Source organism: Mesoplodon mirus (genome assembly GCF_964341445.2).
Source record: "Mesoplodon mirus genome assembly, chromosome: 2".
NCBI lineage: Eukaryota > Metazoa > Chordata > Mammalia > Artiodactyla > Ziphiidae > Mesoplodon > Mesoplodon mirus.
In genome coordinates, this window is record NC_138977.1 from 202,658,999 (window position 1) to 202,678,385 (window position 19,387).

Below are 19,387 nucleotides of genomic sequence, written 5' to 3' on the forward strand. Positions count from 1 at the left end.
TGACTCCCTCCAAGGCGAGCTGTCTGAGGTCACCTCAATGCTCATAGGACCTCTTCTTGTCTCCACCTCGGGGAGTTTTTGCACACCATTTATTATCATATAATATAGTGCAATATAATATCATACATAACATAACATAATATGATGGGTAGGTTAACCTGGAAACCCTGAGGCGGACAGTGGATGGATGGATAGATGAATAGATACATTTGTACTAAGTATACATACATTATATCATTCTATTGATTTGTAAAAAGTTCCCGGTCTGCCTGGCTGTAATGAGATTTTTGAACTTTGCGTGGCGATCAATGAGAGGAATATTATTGGCCTGGAGAATTGATATACCTGCTCTCAGTGGCTTGTTCTGCTCCCAGGCTGCCCCGGCCCCCCAGGTGTACGATTCCAGCAGACACTTAACCTTTTTTACAGTGTCATCAGGCTAAAAGGAATCTAATAGTGACACAGGACTTGTGCTCAGCACTCTGCCACTATTGCTTTCCTGTCACAAATAATTTATAGCCTTCTATTTCCATCCCCGAGCCTGCACCCCAGCCCTGCCTCCCACTTTCCCCCAGCTCCCAGGAATCAATAAGCTCACACAGCCACAGTGGGACTTCAGGGTGCAAAGAGACAGACAGACAAAGGGAAGGGAGACAGGGAGAGGGGCAGAGACAGACAGGAAGGGGAGAGAGAGAATGAAACACAGAGGAAGGATGAGAGGAAGAGGAGGAGAAAGGAGAGGAGGGGGGTGGGAGGGGGGAAACCAGAAGAGGAGTGAAGACTCACCCCAGCACTTTCTTAGAATTGAGAGTGTCTCAGTTTCTTCATGAGTTTAACAAATTGTTAATAGGAGACTCGTTACATGCTTTCATGCTAACTCACAGAGCTGATGAGACTGTTTTGATCTCCAACATGGTGGGGAGTGGAGACCTCTGGGGAATTTAACCAAAGAGGGAGTGACTTCACCTGCCTTGTCATCCTTTACTCTAAAGCTCTGCCACAGCCCCCTGGCATCTCTGGGGTCCTGAGGGAGCTGCTGCTCATACTGTCTATGGATCCTTCCCAGTGCCCCCAGGCAGAGATCCCCAGTCTGTCTTCCCAAGAGTCTCTGATGCATCTCTTTTGGGGTCAGGTTATGACACCTGCTGCTGCTGTTTCCTGTCTTCTCAGTGCTCTTCCCAGGGTCCCTGAAGCAGCTGCATTGACCAGGCTGGGGCATATTGGCCTGAGAGGCCTCCTTGTCTGCACCTGGCACAGCCCCTCCATAGAATGCAGCCAGTCCTGGGGATCACCCATAGGAATAATAATACTAGTAGTTATTATTATAGCTAGCATTTATTGAGCCAAGCATCATACTAATCATTTTACATGAATTATCCTATTTAATCCTCACAACAGTCCTACAAAAAAAAAAATGGTCATGAAGAACCTAGGGGCAAGACAGGAATAAAGACGCAGACCTACTAGAGAATGGACTTGAGGATAGGGGGAGGGGGAAGGGAAACTGGGACAAAGTGAGAGAGTGGCATGGACATATATATACTACCAAATGTAAAATAGATAGCTAGTGGGAAGCAGCTGCATAGCACAGGGAGATCAGCTCTGTGCTTTGTGACCACCTAGAGGGGTAGGATAGGGAGGGTGGGTGGGTGGGAGGCAGGGAGACGCAAGAGAGAAGAGATATGGGGATATATGTATATGTATAACTTACTCACTTTGTTATAAAGCAGAAACTAACACACCATTGTAAAGCAATTATACTCCAATAAAGATGTTAAAAAAAAGTATCAGAGCTGGGACTCAGACTCAGGCAGGCTGAGCCCAGAGCCCATCCCCTTTTTCCCTTTGCTCTTCTCATACTCCTGTGAGTGTGAGATTCTAAGTGCCTGCAAGGCAAAGCCTAGGAGTTTCTCTGGAAAGGTGAGGGGGAGAAAGAGCATCCCTGTCAAGGAAAGCACGCTGGAAGGAGAAGTGGGGAGCAGGCACGCTCGCAGGGCAGTCTTTCTGTGGAAATGGGAAATGGCACCTCCCAACCCCTGGTAAATGGGCCCAGGGCTCCTGACTGTAGCCCCGCAAGGATGCATGTGTGGGAACTTGACTCTCCAGGCCAAACCTGTTGGGGGCCATGGTGGCCACAGATGTGTCTGGCTGTCTTTTGGGGCCAAGAATGAAAAAGAATTAGAGAAAGAGGAGGAGGAACAGGGGCCAATAGAATCAGGCAGTCACACAAAGCAACCTCTTTATCCTTTTAACCCTTAGTGATATTCCTGTTAGTCATTGGGTTTGTGTATGGGACACAGGAGGGCAATGGATGACCATAACATTTCCACAATCCCGGTTCTTAAGTTCCCTGAGATCACCGTTGGGGACTGGTGAGTGTCCACCTCCTGGGGGGCATGGACGGGCACCAAGAGCATTAGTAACTCACAGCAGGCACCCTGTCCAGCTCCTCTCCCATGCACCACCAAGCTGCTGTCAGGGAGTAGTGATTTTCCATCACTTGCTGCCTCAGCTAAAACTGCACCAGCGCCCCAGGGGTCAGAGGCTGTGGGTAACAAAGACAGCAGCTCCACAAGGCCATCCAGTTGTCTGTCTCACCCAGCCTCAGTCTTGGGGTTCCCTCAGTCCAGAGCCCAGAGTCCACCAGCCCTCATGTCAGAGCCACCCACAGGCCCACTGAGATCCCAGAAGCCTTTTGCTGCAATGAATTAGGAGCAGCTGCTCTGAGCTGCTCAGCCTCCTAGACTTTTCGTGTAGACCAGTCTACACTGCCCTTAGCGACTCAGGTCTTTCCCATTGTGATCATGCTCCAGACCCAGAAGCTTTGGGCCACCTCACCACGTGCCATCTCTTGCTGCCTCGTCCCTGTGGCCGCCATTCCGTTCTCCCCTTGTTCTGCCTTGTCTGGCAATCGTCCACATTCTCTCAGGCAACTCCATCCTCTCCCTCTTCACCAGTTCTTTCTCCTCCGCCTACAGACTTATCCAGGTCCTTCCTCCCCTAAACAGCCTTGCCTCCACTTAGCTGCCACTTCCATCCTCAGCTTCCACACTTTTCTCTCCTTTTCTACACACTTCTGAAGCAATAGTCTATGTTCACTGCCTCCCTCTCCTGCTGTCCACTCCCTAACCTCTTTTTATCTGGCTCCTGCCTCAGTTGCTTTGTTGAGGCCACTCTCCCAAGGTCACTAGTGGTCACCAAAATTCCCAAATCCGTGCCTCTTCTTATTCCCAATTCCCTTCAATCTTTATGTCACCATGGATGCTGTGGATTACGTTCTCCTTCTGGAAATGTTCTCCTCTGTTGACTTAGCTAAAACTGCCTGATCCTGGTTCTGCCGTTTCCTGTGTGACCAACTCTGACCCTTGTGTAAGGTCAGGTTCTTTTCCTCAGCCTCTGATTGTAGATGTTCTCCAGGGTCTGCTCTTTAGTCCTCTCATCCCAACCAACACTTCCTTCCTTGATAATCTCCTAAATCCATATCTACTCTGCCAGCTGGTGCACGGCCATCCACCTGGACACTCACCTACCTCCTCAAATGTTCATGTCGAGGACCAACCCGTCACCTCCCTGCATCCCTCTTCCTGACAGTGGGACAAACCACCAGCCTTCCAGTTACACAGAACTGGGGTTTTAGAGCCATGGTTGACTCCATTTAGTTGCCAAATCCATCTTACAAATTCTTCCTTCTCTCTTTTTTTTTTTTTTTTTTTTGTTCTTTTGGCCACGACGCGAGGCTTGTTGGACGTTAGTTCCCCGAGCAGGGATCGAACCTGGGCCCTTGGCAGTGAAAGCATGGAGTCCTACCCACTGGACTGTCAGGGAATTCCCTTTTTTTTTTCTTCCTCCTCTTTTCTGAGGCCAGCTACCTATGGCCTTGTGCCTGTCTATTGCTTTACCTGCATCGGTTTGCACGTCTCCTTTAGTTTAAAAATCACTCATGGTTGGGCTTCCCTAGTGGCACAGTGGTTGAGAGTCCACCTGCCGAAGCACGGGACACGGGTTCGTGCCCCGGTCCGGAAAGATCCCACATGCCACGGAGTGGCTGGGCCCGTGAGCCATGGCCACTGAGCCTGTGCATCCGGAGCCTGTGCTCCACAACGGGAGAGGCCACAACAGTGAGAGACCCGCGTACTGCAAAAAAAAAAAAAAATCACTCATGGCTTGAGATTCTGTAAACCTGGTTCCTATATACTGGGGGAAGTCTGACAAAGTAACAAAAAGCACACATTTTAAATACTGAATTCCAACTCTGCCCTAGCTGGCAATGTGATCTTGAGTAAGCTCTTTAACCTCTGTCAGCTTTGGTTTTCAGTCTGCAGAACAAGGATAATAGTATTGCTTTGGAGGTTGTTGTGAGAATTAACAGTAGTATATATATACTGTAATATAAATTGCATATAATGTTGGCATATAATAGATGCTCGATAAGTGGAAAATCGCTAGTATCATCATTACTTCCAAGTTTTCAGCCTTATTTCCTCTTACTCCCTTACATCCCTCCACCGTTCCTGGCCTAGGCATTAGCCCCTAACCCAGCGTGACCACTCGGCTCCTGTGCTTTGCTTCTACCCTCCTCCAGCATCTGCTTCTAATGCCCTCTTCTCCACTTCTTTGTTCATCTTAGAATCATATTGTTTTTTTTTTTTTACTGGGGAAAGAGACCTTAGATATTCTGTAGTCTAACCTCTTTACTTTATAGCTGAAGAAACTGAGGCCCAGAAAAGGAGAACGATGAGGCCAAGGCTATGTGGCCACTTAATGGAAGACTCGGGGCCTCAGCCATGAAGCCCAGTGACTTTTCCACTATCCTCTGTGCCTCTGGCTCCTATACATGTGTGTGTATATATATTCAGCCTTACTCTGCTTTGAGGATCAAGTTCCACCTCCTCAGTGACTTCTTTCCCATTTCCCCCACCTGCAAGGGGGATGACTTCTCCCCCACATCCTCCTGGCACTTACTGCCTGGCCCCCTCGGGGTTACTTACCTTTCTCGGGGGATGTGTCCTCCCTGCCCAACTTCATTCCTGGCCCTGGGAGGCAGGGGCCTTGTCTCGGTTGCCTGCACGTAAGTGTTGTAGTCCCCGCACGGCTTGTGACTCACCTGGCTGGTTGTCTCACACTCCTCTCTGCAGGGAGAGCAGCGCCTTCAGAAAAGTGGCTTCCAAGGGCACCTGACTGACCAGTGGGTGGAGGAGAGTGTTCCTTGATCCTGGCCCTAGGGTTGGTCTTTTGTGTTGCTGAGCCCTGCGTCCTTGGATCACTAACAATCCCCAGCCCTGGGATGTTTGATCTGGATTCCCCCCATTCCACCCCAGCGGAGTGCATAGGGAAGGTACTAGGCTTTTCACCTAGTCTGGTAAAGAAGGTGTGATCCAAGTAAGGCCTCTGAGAAGGAGGCCAGCGGGCCAGCGAGCTGGGCAGGGACGGGGCTTTGACAGGTTTGAGAGCCCTAAGCGGGCTCAAGGAGCTGCTCAGGGCCTGACACCTGGCAGAGGGACCAGTACTGTGTTGGAATCCTGGAGATGAAAGGATTACCTGTGACCCAGCCCTTTCCCTGGCTACTTCTCTTTAGCTCAGGAAATGGGGAAATCTCACCCCCTCCCTCGGCTCTGGAGGACTGTGATCCAGTCCCAATAGGAAAGCCAGCTCCAAAATGATCAGACTCCTCTCGGGAGGAGATGTGTGTGGTTGAGGAGGGAAGGATGGACAGCAAGTCACCAGGGCAGCCCCCACTCCCAGAAACGGGAAGGATGCTGTGCTCTACTCGCTCTGCTGCCCGATCCTTGCTACCAAACATCAAGCTGCAATTCACGAATCACACAGCAGGACAGAATGCAGACTGTCTCTGCCCAGGGCTGTACTAGGCTGGATCACAGAGCCAACAGGAGGGCAAGCTCCTGCCTTGCAGCAGTCAGAGAGGGCAGGGGTGCAGGGAACAGATGGGCGAGGAGGGAGCTGAGCTCAGGGGAGTGCCTCTGCAGGACTGGGCTGCAGGTGACCAGGGCAGGAGAGGGCATGTGATGTGTGATGCTGTTGTCATGCTGTTGCAGGATCATCCGGACCAAAGTTCAGCAGCCTTTCCACCCAACGCCGGATGGAGCTGGGACTGGAGTGACTGCCCCTGGCCACACCATCGGTAAGAGGGCTCAGGGAAGGGGGGAAGCTGAGCCCCCTGAGAGCTGGGAAAAGCAGCTCTGCCCGTGGGAAATGCCCACCTGTCTGAGGTCCAAGGCCTGTGCTCTCCCTGGGCTCCTAGAGGCTCGGGATCTTCCTGGGAGACTAGCTCACGAGGACTGCTCTCTGCCTCCTGTGAGCATCTCCTCAGAGCTGCCTTGCCTTTATCAGTCTGTGTGTGTGTCTCTCTCCCTCCATTCCCTCTAACTTTCCTTCTCTTTCCCATCCTCCTCCTCCATCTTTTGTTCCCTGTTCCTCTGTCATATCTACTTGCTTACTCCATTTTTTGAGATTCTCCTCCTCTCTTCTCCCCTCCTCTGCCTTCTTCTCTCCTCTTCCTTCCTCTCCTCTCTGTCCGTATGGCCCTGGACCTGTTCCTCTGTCTCTCTCCCTCCCTCCTCATGGCTTCTCTCCTTTTGACCTGTCTCTCTTGATCTGTTTGTCTGTCTCATCCGCTCAGTAATTGTCTGCCCCTCTCCAACCTCCTCGTTTATTGACCCTCGCTCACAGCCTCACAGAGACATGACCCAGGTCCACCAGAACACCTGCTAACAGCCCCCATCCCCCCCACACACTATCTTCCCTTTGGCCCAAGGGCGCTTGGTGCTGCTGAAGCCATAGATGAGGTCTGGGGCTTTAGGGGCTGGGATGTGGTTAAACTTCTCCTGCTGCCCCTCTTGGCAGCTGTCCCCTCTCTCTTGACCAGCAGGAAGTAGAAAGCGCTGGTCCCAGCCCCCCTGGAGTTGGCAGGAGTGCTGTTTACTAGGCCTGTGTTACAGCATGTGCTGGGAGGGAGGGTTGGGCCAGGCTGTACCTGAGCTGATCACTGCGGAGTGAATGTGTTCACTATTCTGTGCCCTGAAGGAGAAATTAGGAACTTCTCAAGTGATTTCAAGACCAGAAGCAACTGGGGGAGAGGAGCTCCACACTCCCGGGGAATATCAGGACCATTCTTGTGTCTCTGAGAGACTCAGATAGACCTTAGAAAGCCACACTCTAAATCAGGACTGGGAAAGACTCCACCCAGGAGACTAGAAACAATGGCCTGGGGTTTGTTTAGAATGATTTGTCGGGCTGGGGATAAGATAGGATGAGCTGTGCAAGGAGGCATCCTAGGAGCTGTGTTCTCTGCACGACCGCTGAGTCGCTTGCTTTCTAGGTTGAGTCAGCTTTTGCTGTTTGCTGAACCCACATACTCAGGGAGTGAGTGAAATCTCTAGGTCTGCAGAGAAGGCCTGGGGTTGACTGGTCCCCACTCAATCCAGGGTGGACAGCAGTGAATAGCCTAAACTGTATGAAGCAACGCGTTCTCCCTTAAACCTCAGAGGAAGGAGGGGACTGTGGGCTCCCCATCCCTCCTCATTTCCTCTGCTTCTCTCTGCCCCCAGCCTTGGGGCTTTGGCCTGCGATCACAGCTGCTATCCTGATGGCATTTCCTCCTTACTCTCGTCCAGTTCCCAGTACGGCCTCCCCTCCTGTTTCCAGCACCTCCAATGATCCAGTGGGATCCTACTCCATCAATGGGATCCTGGGGATCCCTCGCTCCAATGGCGAGAAGAGGAAACGTGATGAAGGTAGGGAGGAGGGAAGAGGCTTGGCTTCCCCTCTGCATGCTTTGTCCTTGGACTCAGAGCTCCGGTTTCGGCCTAGCCTCGCAGCTGCTCTGCTGTGAGATCAGTTTTAGTAGCAAAGCCCGGGTCCCCCCACTACCCTGCTGGCTCCTGGAGAGAGGGAGGCAGGCTGCTGGTGGGGCCATCAGTTTCACCATCTGCTCAGCAGCCCCGACTGCCTCACCTTCCGCTGGGATTCATCCCGAACATCCCGGTGGGATGCCAGGAGGGAAAGCATGAGCCACGGACCATGGGAAGGTTTTGGAGGTTGGGGGACAGCTGGTCTCTGACCTGGGGATGAAAAGCCAACCTGACTTGTCCTCCTCTGATCTCAACCCATCAGAAGATGGGGGAGTGTTGTCATGTGCAGCTGACCCTAGTGTCCTTTCTCCGTAACACGTGGACCCTGGGCCCATTCAGACCACTTGGGGAGCTGGGCATGGACCCTCTCTGCTCTTCTCTACGGGAGGAGACACCCCGCCAGGCTCTTTGCTGGCCCTTCCCCTCATTCCCTGTAACTCCTCGGGTACAGCTAGCTATTAGGCAAGGAGTTAAAGGGTGAGGAGATGAAGAGGAGGAGCAGGGAAAGGAAATCAGAGGAGAGAGTGGTGGAGATGAACTTGAAAGAAGGTGTTTTTCAAATATTATGACATTAAGGGTCCCTTGGTGACCATCTGGTTCTCTTTTGATGCATGAGGCCAGGGCGCAGGGCTGGCAGGCCCAGACAGGGAAACACCAGTGTCTGGAGCCTGCTTCCTGCCCTGATCTTATGGTCCCTGCTGGGGAGGCAGTAACTTCCTGGTCTAGGAAGGGCATATGATTTTAAGGGTATCTCCCATGAAATAGACAGAACCCTCTAAATATGAACGTAGGGGGGTGACCAAATATCCCATTAGTCCAGACAGTCCCAATTTATGCCTTTGTCTCTACACCTTGGCCAGTCAGCATCTCCTTTTTCTCTCAAAAATATCCTGTTTGGACAGTAAATCATGTTGTCATCCCAAGCACAGACAAGCCCTTGATTGGGGCAGCTCTAGAGGGTAAGGAACAGAGAAGAGAGACAAAGCTGAGATTCCCTAGACCCAGGCTGAGGGAAAAGAGAGTGTGAGAGCCCCGGCCTCCAGCAGAAAGGACAGCATGTAGGAGAGGCCTGGGCCTGGTAAGACAGTGATGACCTGGGGCTGGCCTCCTTCCAGAAGCCCTAATGGCCTCGTTTCACAGGAAAACAGCTTGTCTGGCTCTATTTCTCCTTCTTCCAAAATATCCAAACCCATTTGGCTGCCACGGCCTTTGCCACTCACTAAATTTCATTGTGGTTGTTTTGGCGGCAGCCACTGATGGGCAGAGGGGTGGCTGCATGAAAGGGCCTAAGTTTCAGTTCTCTCTGGGGGTTTCCCACACTCAGGCCTTCGCCAAGCTCCCTGGCACTCTGAGTGACCTGGAAGATTCTGCCTCAGAACCTGAGGATTTCTCCTTTAACCACCAGCACCTGTGAGATGACCAGGGGGCCGGGAGAGGCCACAGGACCCCCTTTGTCCTCTCCCCTATTGGTCTGCGGTTGGGGCCAAGGGTGTCCTCTGCTTCCTGGGCTCCTGTGGGCCGTGAAAGGAGCTGGGGTTAGAGAGTCACTGGCCTGAGGCTGCGGCCACTGCAGGTCGGGCCCGGCTGGCCCAGAACAGAGTACTCTCCTCTCTGAGCAATTGATCACATTCATTGTTTCAAGTCAATTCAATTCAGTCACCCTTTCCTGGGCATCAGTCACAAGAAAGGCTTGGTGCTGCTGTAGGATCCCAGAGCAGAACAAGATATGATTCTTGTCCTTAAGGAGCTTACAGTCTAGTGGGGCATGTAAAACACGTGAGTCCAGAGAGCAGAAAGGCCCATCAGAGATCTAGATATCTGTGTTGTGATGGAGGTCTGGGCTGCAGGCCATGGGAACTCAAAGTGGGGAGGGAGTGAACCTCCAGGAAGGGCTGCTCTTTGAGGAGGGGCCTGAGGGATGGACAAGGGGCACGGTTCAAAGACAACGGTAGTTGAAATTCTATCAGACAGACTGAGCTTTGTGACCAGAAGACACTGTGCTGAAAACACAGGGGTGCTTTGGCTGGGATGAAAGGGCCTGAGGGGAAGTCGTGGCAGTAAGGCTGAGCGGAGGGGTTAGGCTCACAGGAGAGGAGACCAAGACGGGACCCTATAAGGAGTTTGGACTTTTTCCTGCAGACGTGAGAAGCCACTGCAAGTGTCTGGGCAGGAAGGGACAAGAGCAGGGCTGGGCTGGGGAAGACCCTCCTCCAGGAGAGTGGTGGTGATGGCAGTGGGGAGACATCTCAGGAAGCAGTTGAATTCTGGGTGAGGGATAATGGCAGCCTCTAAGTTTACTCTTGCTGCTTAAATACTTAACCCACAGGCCTAGCCAGTTGGCAAGAAGGATCAGAGACCCTGCTTCTTTTTTTGGGGAGAGGGTTCTTTTGCCTCGACTCACCCCTTCTGACCAACCCCAGGCCAGATGGAGCTGTCCTTCCCCGGGTGGCGGCCAGAGCCTATTAGGGAGGCCAGTATTCCGTGACCACCCCCCTACCCCAAACACACACCACCACACACACACTTGATCCATCGGACCCAGGTGGCAAGGGAGGGGAAAGGAAAGGCTAGAGCAAAGGCAGACCTTTCACAGCCCATTCCCCCCTTCCCCCATTCTGGGTGCCTCCAAGCAGCCAGGCCCAGTTTGCATTAGGGAGCAGCTCAGATGATTAAGAATAGGGGAGATAATTATGTGTCAAAATGATGTAGCCCAACTCTGCAGTCAGGCCAAGGTAGCACAGCAGCTGGCAGGCCAGTCGTAGGAGGCAGCCTCAGGCATGGGCTGCACAGACACCCAGGTGTATCCTTCAGCTGCTGGGCCAGCACCACAGGCAAAAGAGAGAGCTGACTCGGGTGATGAGCGACGCTGGGATGGGAATGGGGATACATGTCAAGGGACTAGACCTCGAGGGAGTGGAGGGGCAGGTCTCTTTCCAGGTGGACCCTGTACCCCTGCCAGGCTGGCTGGATTTTGGCCCCACCCACTGGGGCATCTCCCTAGAAGTGTCATAGCCCAGGGGTGAGCTGTGAGCCTCTCTGTCCTCAAGGAAGCCGCTCCCGCTCCTGCCTGTGGGTACAGTTCGGCCTGTTCTTCAGCACTAACAATGTAACGGTGGTGGGCATTAGCGAGGACGATCACTGCAGCGTGTGCTGGCATTATTGGAGACAATCTCAGCAGTAGTTATTGGTGTTCACAGTGATAATACCCAGAGCATTATTGGCATTGGTACTCAGAATATGGAGAGCGTTATTAGTATCTGCAGCAATCAGATCTGTGGGGACATTAGTGAAGGGCCGATCAGCTGTGACTCCGGGGAAAAAGGAAACTGACAGTGGCTGTGAGCCTGCTTGAGACGCCCTCTCATGCTTTGGGCTTTGGAAGAATGGAAAAATCCCCAGACTTGCCTTTAAGAAATATGCTAGTCCAGAAGCTTTGACCTCCCCTCCCCCCAAGAGTCCAGGAGGTCCCAGAATGAGATAGGTAGACAGACCAGGGACAGATGAGGAAGTTATGTCACAAAGCACCCGGCAGACAGGCTGTCCATCCGTCTGAGAAGGTAAATCCCCGTTCAGTACCCTGCTAAAATCTTTCCCTCTTCTTGGCTGCAATTATGGGTGAGTATATTAGGGTCCTTTGAAGGAACACTGTTTCCCCGAATGTTGCGTGCCCTGGCTTATGTGGCTGCAGGATAGGGACTTTTGTATTTTTTTAGGCTGAAAGACCTAAGTCCTTTACCTTCACCCAGTTGCTTTTGGCTGTGGCCTAAAGCATTGCCATCCATCAGTGTTGTTGAAGGCCAGAGCAATTACGTAACTTGTCCAAAAATCTGAATGAAGTCATATGTATGAGTCTTTTGATCTGTGTGAGGGGAGGTGTGTTGGTATCATCCTTTGATGTGTGGGATTGCAGGGGGCCGTGATTCTGCCTTCCATTAATTAGGTGCACAATGAATTGTGCAGTTGAGTGGTGCCAGCCCGGTGCAGTTGTACGTTTGCGGGCAGGGCAGCCTGCGTGGCTGCGAACAGCCGAGACCTGTCACTGCCTTTAATAGCTCCCTTCTGCTTTGGATGAAGCTGTAACTTCAAGAAGTGGTTTATTTCCTTAGTTTCCCCCCAAAAGTCCCCCAGTGGGTTGCTCAGATCTGACTTGGAGCAAATGAGGGGATTAGGCTGTGGGAAGGAGCAACATCTGCTCTGTCTAGGAGCCTGGGCTGCAGGCAAGAGAAGGCTGCAAAGACCCCCACGCAGAAGAAGGATTCGGGGTGGAGGCCAACAGGCAGTCCCGGGAGCACAGCAGGGATGGGCAGTGTGGCTCAGTGGGGAAGGGGTCTGGAGGGAGGCGCAGCCGGGTTTGAGTCCTAGTGCCTTGGGCAAGTCACTTAACCTTCATCAGCTCAGTCTTCTCCTCTGTGAAATGGAGATGGTGATGGTACTTACTTCACAGGGATGTGGGGAGCACTACGCGAGATCATGGAGATGGAGTTGAGCCGACTCCATCTCGGAAGATGGCTCGCTGTGTGTCTGGGGAGGAAGGCATAATTGGCAGGTTTATGTTTCAAGGGGAAATGAAGTTGTGTCAGAAAGAAACTTTTTGGGGTACAGCCTCTCTCATCTTGGTGCAGCTCCTTTTAAGTAGGGAAGCCTAGGGAAGCTGATGCTGGGATAAACCGACCTAGATGGGACCAGGGCAGTGGGGGAAAGAGATGAGCCTCCCCTGTGTGACTGGGAGGACCTCTGTCCATCTCTGCTTGCTCATCCGCTCTGCGGTTATATCCACTTGGGCCGCATGTCATCTCTTATTAGCCTCCACAGGCATTTTAGATGTGGGTAAATAAATAGGGGACCCCTTCTTCTCTAACATGGAGGCATCCCTCCCTCTATCCATTGCTGTGTATTTCTGCTCCCACATGCAAATTTATTTATTTACCTTGGGAAATGTATGTTTGTTTTGTGGCCACATGTGCTTTTTTACATGGGTTATGCAAATGTGGGTATTGTGTGTTCTCTACCTTTCTGAGATCGTTGGGTAAAAGGGGATGCAGAACTGCATTGGGCAGGCATGCAGTTTTCTGGGTAGTGTATGCACTCGAAGAGATGTTCAAATGTGAGCAGGTGCATGTCCATGTCCCTGTCAGCAGCTCCAGGGAGCTGGGAGAGCTCTAAGCCAGGTCTGGGTGTGCTAAGGCTGCATGGTCTTGAGGCATAGGTTCGCGTATGGAATTTTGCCCAAAGGGCCCTGAGGGCATCATCCTGCATTCTGTTGGCAAAAGGATGGGCTGTCCTGATCCTGCCTCCAGGGGTGGACTGGCCCCCAAGGCAAAGGAGACTGAGACTGGGAACCCTTACAGAGGAACCTGGTCTCCCAACCTCAGGGTCTTTCCCCCCTCCCTGGTCTTCAACCTGCCTGTCTTTCACGCGATCTCTCAGTGTCTGTCTCTTATTTGCTCTAGTCGAGGTATACACTGATCCTGCCCACGTTAGAGGAGGTGGAGGTTTGCATCTGGTCTGGACTTTAAGAGGTATGGGGGCCAGAGGGAACATGGTGCGGGGACCAGGGGAAAGAGCCAGGGGTGGCCGTTAGAGAGTCTTCAGAGAGTGGGTTCCTAAGGGCCAGAGAGCAGAATAGGAGGAGGTGGCCCAGGATTCCACTGGGAAACCAAGAGGCTAACAGAGTGTCAGGGCCTGGCTCACTTCCGCCTTGGGCTACTGCTGGGTTTGGGGGCTGAGGCCCCGTGGCCTGGAGGGTCAGGCCCTCAGTGGATGGGGGACACTTTTTCCAGCCCTTGGAAAAACAAAGAGCAGATCGGGTAGTAAAACAAAAGCAAAGGAGACCTGGAAACACCTGACAGCCCTAATTCATCACGGCCCAAGTTTTTTCCCGTGTTCCCATTATATTTGTTTGTAAAAGTGGAAATCAATTTTGAAGGTAATTTTCTGGAAAGAATGGAAGGGAGGTGGGAGGGCCGGATAAGGCAGAGATGGTAAAAGGAAAAATTTAGGCCAGGCACAGCCCAGGGGCAGCTCTTGGCAAGGTGAAAGAAAATTGCATATTCAATCTCCATCCATGAATCTCCCTCACTGCTGCCCGCCTCCTGCTTGAAAACAATGAAGGCTTTTTCCCAACGCTGGGCAGGGCCTCGGTATCAGCCTCACTTTAACTTCAGGGTCATTAATTCCCTGATTATTGAAGGAGAAGAGAGGGTTGCAGCATCAATTCCAAAGGCACCCCCCCATGTGATCAGGCCCCGGTTGGGGTGGGGTGGGGGGCAGCCAGGGTGAGGTGAGGTGTTGCTTCAAAAGAGCAGAGGGGTGGGAGGGAGGAAGTGGGGAGCCAACTGGACTGGGGGGAAGGAAGCCAGGAGGAGGGGAGAAGAAGGCAGTCATTACTGCATACCTCTGTTGTGTTGTTATTGCAAATTAAAAGTAGCATGTTCCACTCCGCAGCTATCTTTGGGGAGGGAGGGGCACCGAGGGAGGTGGGGGATCTTATCATTGCTTCTTCAGCAGACCAGCCGTGGTGTCACCGTGTGAGGTGACATTTGAATTTACAATTCCGCTGAGAAAAGCCATTAATTCACAAATTAACATTTCTCCCTCTCCCTCTCTCTTTAACACTCTCTCCCTCTCTCACATGGATGTGCAAGCAATTGAAAAGACAAAGGAAATAGCCTTAAGGAAGAGACTTTACTGCTAGTCTGTCTGTGCTGAGATTGCTCCCCCTGCTTCCAGATAGATAAACCAATTACCTGAGCAGCTCTGCTACTGGCCGCCCAAGATCACCTCCTTTTGTAGGCTGCCTCCATGGCTGGATTACACTCGGTGTATCTCATTAATGTAAACCAGGCATGCCCTGGTCACCGGGCTCTCTTCCCTACTCTCTGTCTGGAGGGGCAGCGGGAGGAGTGCCGGTGTCAGAAAAGGCAGGCAAGGAGGACCCTGGGAAAGAGGAGAGGCCGCTGCTGGCCAGCTGCCAGGCCCTGGGACTCTGGGTGCTCAAGGCCCGGGTCTTCGGTCCTGGAGGAGGCTGCTGGGGGGAGTCTGCAGGTGAGCGCTCCTTGGCAGGTTTGCATGGGTGGACACTTAGAGGCAGAGGCAGGAGCCAGAGCCTGACTCTCTGGGGCCCACAGCGCCTGTTCTCTGTGGCCTTTTGGTCCAGGGGCCGGGGGCTGGCAGAAGCAGAGAGGGATCTGAGCGCTCCCTGCATGGGAAGAGCTTAGGGAAGTTTCGCTGAGTCCACATCATTTTAGTGGGACAGGATGCAGCCTGAAGGAGCTGGGAGGGGTGCAGAGGAGGGCCCAGAAGGCAAGGTGAGGTTGCACTATGTTGGGTAAACAAAAGGAGGTTGCACTGATTCCTTAACCTAAACCCAGCACTTGGGCGCAGTTATGTCTGTTTGCCACTCAGTCCCTACACACACACACTCCCAGCCATGCAACTCCTTTCTTAGAGAAGACCCATCCAGGAGCGTGGACCCGGGGTGCTGTGCTCTCAGACCTCCGGAGTGAGCTTACATCGTGGGCAGGATGTCGCAGAGCCTTTTTTTTTTTTTTTTAAATTAATTAATTAATTTATTTATTTATTTATTTTTGGCTGCCTTGGGTCTTCATTGCTGTGCGCAGGCTTTCTCTAGCTGTGGAGAGTGAGGGTTACTCTTCCTTGTGGTGTGCGGGCTTCTCATTGCAGTGGCTGCTCTTGTTGCAGAGCACAGGCTCTAGGCACACGGGCTTCAGTAGTTGCAGCACGCAGGCTCAGTAGTTGTGGCTCGCGGGCCCTAGAGCTCAGGCTCAGTAGTTGTGGTGCACGGGCTTAGTTGCTCCGCGGCATGTGGGATCTTCCTGGACCCGGGCTCGAACCCGTGTCCCCTGCATTGGCAGGCAGATTCTTAACCACTGCGCCACCAGGGAAGCCCCGCAGAGCCTTTTTTGCTTTTACTCTCCTCCAGGACCCGGCCAGGCACTGCATGAAGACACTATATTGGCAGAGGGAAGCCAAGCAGAGTTTGAGTTTCCGTAAGGAAAGTACCTCTGTGGGTTATTGCTAGAATTATATGATTTCACACACACTACATACTACCAAGCACAGGTCACAGACTCTGAACCTAAGGAGGCAGGTTCTATGAAAGTCCAGAAACAAAATCTGCATGGAGGTAGTCATCTGTCTAGACAAGCACCCAACTTTAACTGTATTAACAGAGCTCAGCCTATGTTCATTTTCCAACAAATAGTCAAACCCTGGCTACTGTCCACTCCAGCCCAAGAGCGAACTAAGTTTCAAAGGTCAGCATTTGCTAAGACACACCCCCCCCCAAAATCCACTGCTGAACACACATTCATTGTTATGAGTATATCTTCCTAGTAACATGGGAAATTAGACCGTTCATACCTGAGGGGGGAATTTTTCTATCTTAGTTGGATCGCATATTTTAGCCTAACTCTCAGGGTAATGTTGGCTACGAGCCTGTTGAACACCAACCATGTCATTATACAGAGTTAGGTTTAAAGGTTTTATTGAGACCTTTACCTTGCGCCCTGTGCACACTCGGACTTACTTTTTTCTGTAGAGAGATAGCAGGGTTTAGCCATGGCTGTGTGTAGCTGACATAGGTGTGTGAATTTGTACCTAAATCCCTGTGTTTATATCAGAGACTGCAGCCACGTCATTAACCACCTTAGTTTCCCAGGCAGTTCATGCTGTTGTGGGTAAAGAGTTATATCTAGTTGTCTGAGGAAGGATGTTGAGATTTAGCACAAAAGAGTATATTTTTTTCGTAAAATGCCAAAAAGTAAGAATGGATGGGTTGACCCCACTCCCCAGGAGAGGAGGTACAGACTTGCAGTGGAGGGGCTGTGTGTGACCCTCCACCACTGGAAATCGGGGTGGGAATAGCAATAACTTTCTCAGCAGAGGCCTCGGGTCCTCCCCACCCCCGCATCTGTGCGCTCCTGTGCACGTGTATGCACACCCACTGTGTCAGAACACATCTTCAACCCCTTGTCTTCCACTTGGCAACTACCTTCCAGCCCTGCAGGTAGGTATCGTCCTCCTTCCCCCACAGGCAAGGGCACCAAGAGAGAAATCCGGGCAGGGGCCTGGAGGACCCCTCAGAAAAAGGGTCGGGGAGAAGGTAAGCTGGGGAGACCCAGGAGTGCCGCCTGCCAGGGGAATGGGTCCCAGCAGCCTCCCGACCATTGCTGGCTGCACAAGAGTGGCCCCGGAGCCCAGGGAAGGGCCCCTCCCTTGCTTGCCTTCCTCAGGGCCCCGGTGGCCGGGAGGGGGGACCCTCCCCATTCTCCCCCGTGGGGGTGGAAAGGCCAGGAGGGTTGGGGGAGGGCTGAGAGACGGATCACGAGCCTCAGAGCCGAGTGGTTGCAGCACAGCCAGTAATTCAAACCATCCTGACCCTTCGGTGAACTCAAACCTGCTGACCTTGACAGCACCAGACAAGGGAGGCCTCACAGACCTCAACCTGCATGGAGGCCTCGCCTTCTCTCCCTCCCTTCCTTGGAGCCCATATCCCAGCCTCCAGGTGGCTCCTCATTTGGCCATCCGAGCGAGCGAGCGACATGTCAGCATCCCTCCCTCCCTGAGGTGCCCGCCGGCCCGCCTCAAAGCACCCTTTGTGCTCATCTCCGCTGGAGACAAGCGTGTGGACATCTCACGGGGGTCTTTCCAGGGCTGGGCTGAGGCTTCCTCCTTCAGACAGAGCTTTTACACCTTGCCCACCCATCCTCCTCCTGCCCAGGCTTCATCTTTTTCAAGAGCTATAGTGTGTGTGTGTGTGTGTGTGTGTCTGTGTGTGTGTGTGTGTTTGTGTGTGTGTGTGTGTGTGTGTGGTGTCCGGGTGCACACACGGGCAGGGATAAAATGTGATCTAGACAGAGCAGACAAGGGGAGGGAAGAAAAGCAGGAGGAAAGCAGCCCCAGGAACCTGCATTAAAGTAAATGCAGTTTATGAAGTTGATGCTTTCCTCCTGGGGAGAGCTGGAGTCCATCCAACAGCCTCTTGGAGCCTGCCAGACAGCTCCTGAAGCAGAAAGTGCAGGCAGGAGTGCGAGTAAGCCGGTGGCAGAGGGAGAGATGCACGGACACACACATACACACACAGTCTCTCTGTCTCTCTCTCTCTCTGTCACTGGCTCACACAGATCTCCCTAGGCCCCAACAGACTGCAAAGCCTGGGATGGAGGGATGCAGATGAGTGTTTGGTAGAAGGGAGCTTCTACCAAAGGAGCTTCCCTTCCCTCTTACCTCCCCACCCCCATCTCCATCTCCTTTGCAGTGTGGGCCACTGGGGCAACCAGCTTGTGGAAGCTGCTCTGGGAAAAGGGAAGTGCAGGTGGTCTTGAGGTCTAGGAAGGAAAAGGGACCAGAATGTGGTCTCCCAAGAACCTGCCTTTTTTCTGAGGCTGGGGATCCATTTTTCTCTGGCACCTCGGTCTAGACCAATCAGGTACCACACAGCTACTGAAGACAGTCCTTAAGAAGAAATTTAAGGAGTCTCTTAAGGAAAAACAATCAGAGACAGTATTTTTTCTGGGAATTCAGAGGAACTAAATAGTTGACCAGGTTAGGATATGGGAGCTCTCAGACAGACTTATAAGCAAGGCGGAGTAACTGCCTTTCTAGACTCTTCTGCATGTGCACAAGCACATGGGTTCATGTGTGTGTTCACTAATAATATGTAAGTGGGCCAGAATCCTTGACTTCAGACAAAAGGAGGGTGTGAAGAAAGATGACTGGAAAGCCTTCTCTCTGCCCAGGGCAGGGTGGCAACATCCATCTCCTGCCCCGGGGCTTCCATGACACGCCTGAGCTGGGGACAGGCAGTGGGGAGAAGCCTACCTCCCACCTTTTCCTGAGAACTCCGTGTCCCTATTCAGGTTCTTCCAGGAGCTGGGACAGAGGAGGAAAACAGAGGTAGAGTCATCTGAAGGCAGAGAGTCAAGCAGGAGAGGGTACAAGGGAAGGGGAAGGATGGCTGGAAATTGATTGTGGAGGATGCTCTGGGAAGCCAGGAGACACAAGGCATGGAGGGAGGCAGAAACTGCCCAGGGATGGCTTTTGCCCTTTCTCTCCTCTTTTCTCTCTTCCTCCCTCCCTCCTTCCCTCCCTCCCCCTCCTCATCCCTCCCCTCTTCCCTCCACACATCTTTATTGGTTCCAGTAATAGCGTTGATTTGCATGTCAGGCAAAGCTTTGCTACACACACAAAAAGAAAACCCCAGCCGTGGCGGTGTGGCAGTGTCAGCTCTCGCTGTTGTTCGACAGTGTAAAATTAAATTAATAAAGCCCCCAACACAGGAAAACATAACAGGAAATTAATGGCCTTTACTGTCGCTCTGATGCAGTCATTTGCAACCCTGCTTTCCGCACCAAAGACTTCATAAATGCAAGCAGTTTCTCTAAACAAGCATACTTAGAGCGGCCTGGTATGTAATTTTTCGCGTTGCTTGTGTCCTTTGAGCTAACAAAGGCCCCTTCCCTTCTGGCTCCAGAGAGGCTTCTAACTCGTTCTGGCCC

At 52.3% G+C, this 19,387-nt stretch overlaps 1 protein-coding gene across 6 annotated transcripts in view; it reads left to right on the plus strand.

Moving 5' to 3' along the window:
- The window catches only part of PAX2 (paired box 2), an 81,370-nt gene that overhangs the window by 26,550 nt on the left and 35,433 nt on the right, over positions 1-19,387 (plus strand). For all 6 annotated transcript variants that reach the window (XM_082611359.1, XM_082611363.1, XM_082611360.1 and 3 more), the window contains 2 exons: positions 6,054-6,139; positions 7,632-7,751. In XM_082611359.1, coding sequence (XP_082467485.1) covers positions 6,054-6,139; positions 7,632-7,751 — 206 coding nt within the window. The remainder of the gene's footprint in view (positions 1-6,053; positions 6,140-7,631; positions 7,752-19,387) is intronic.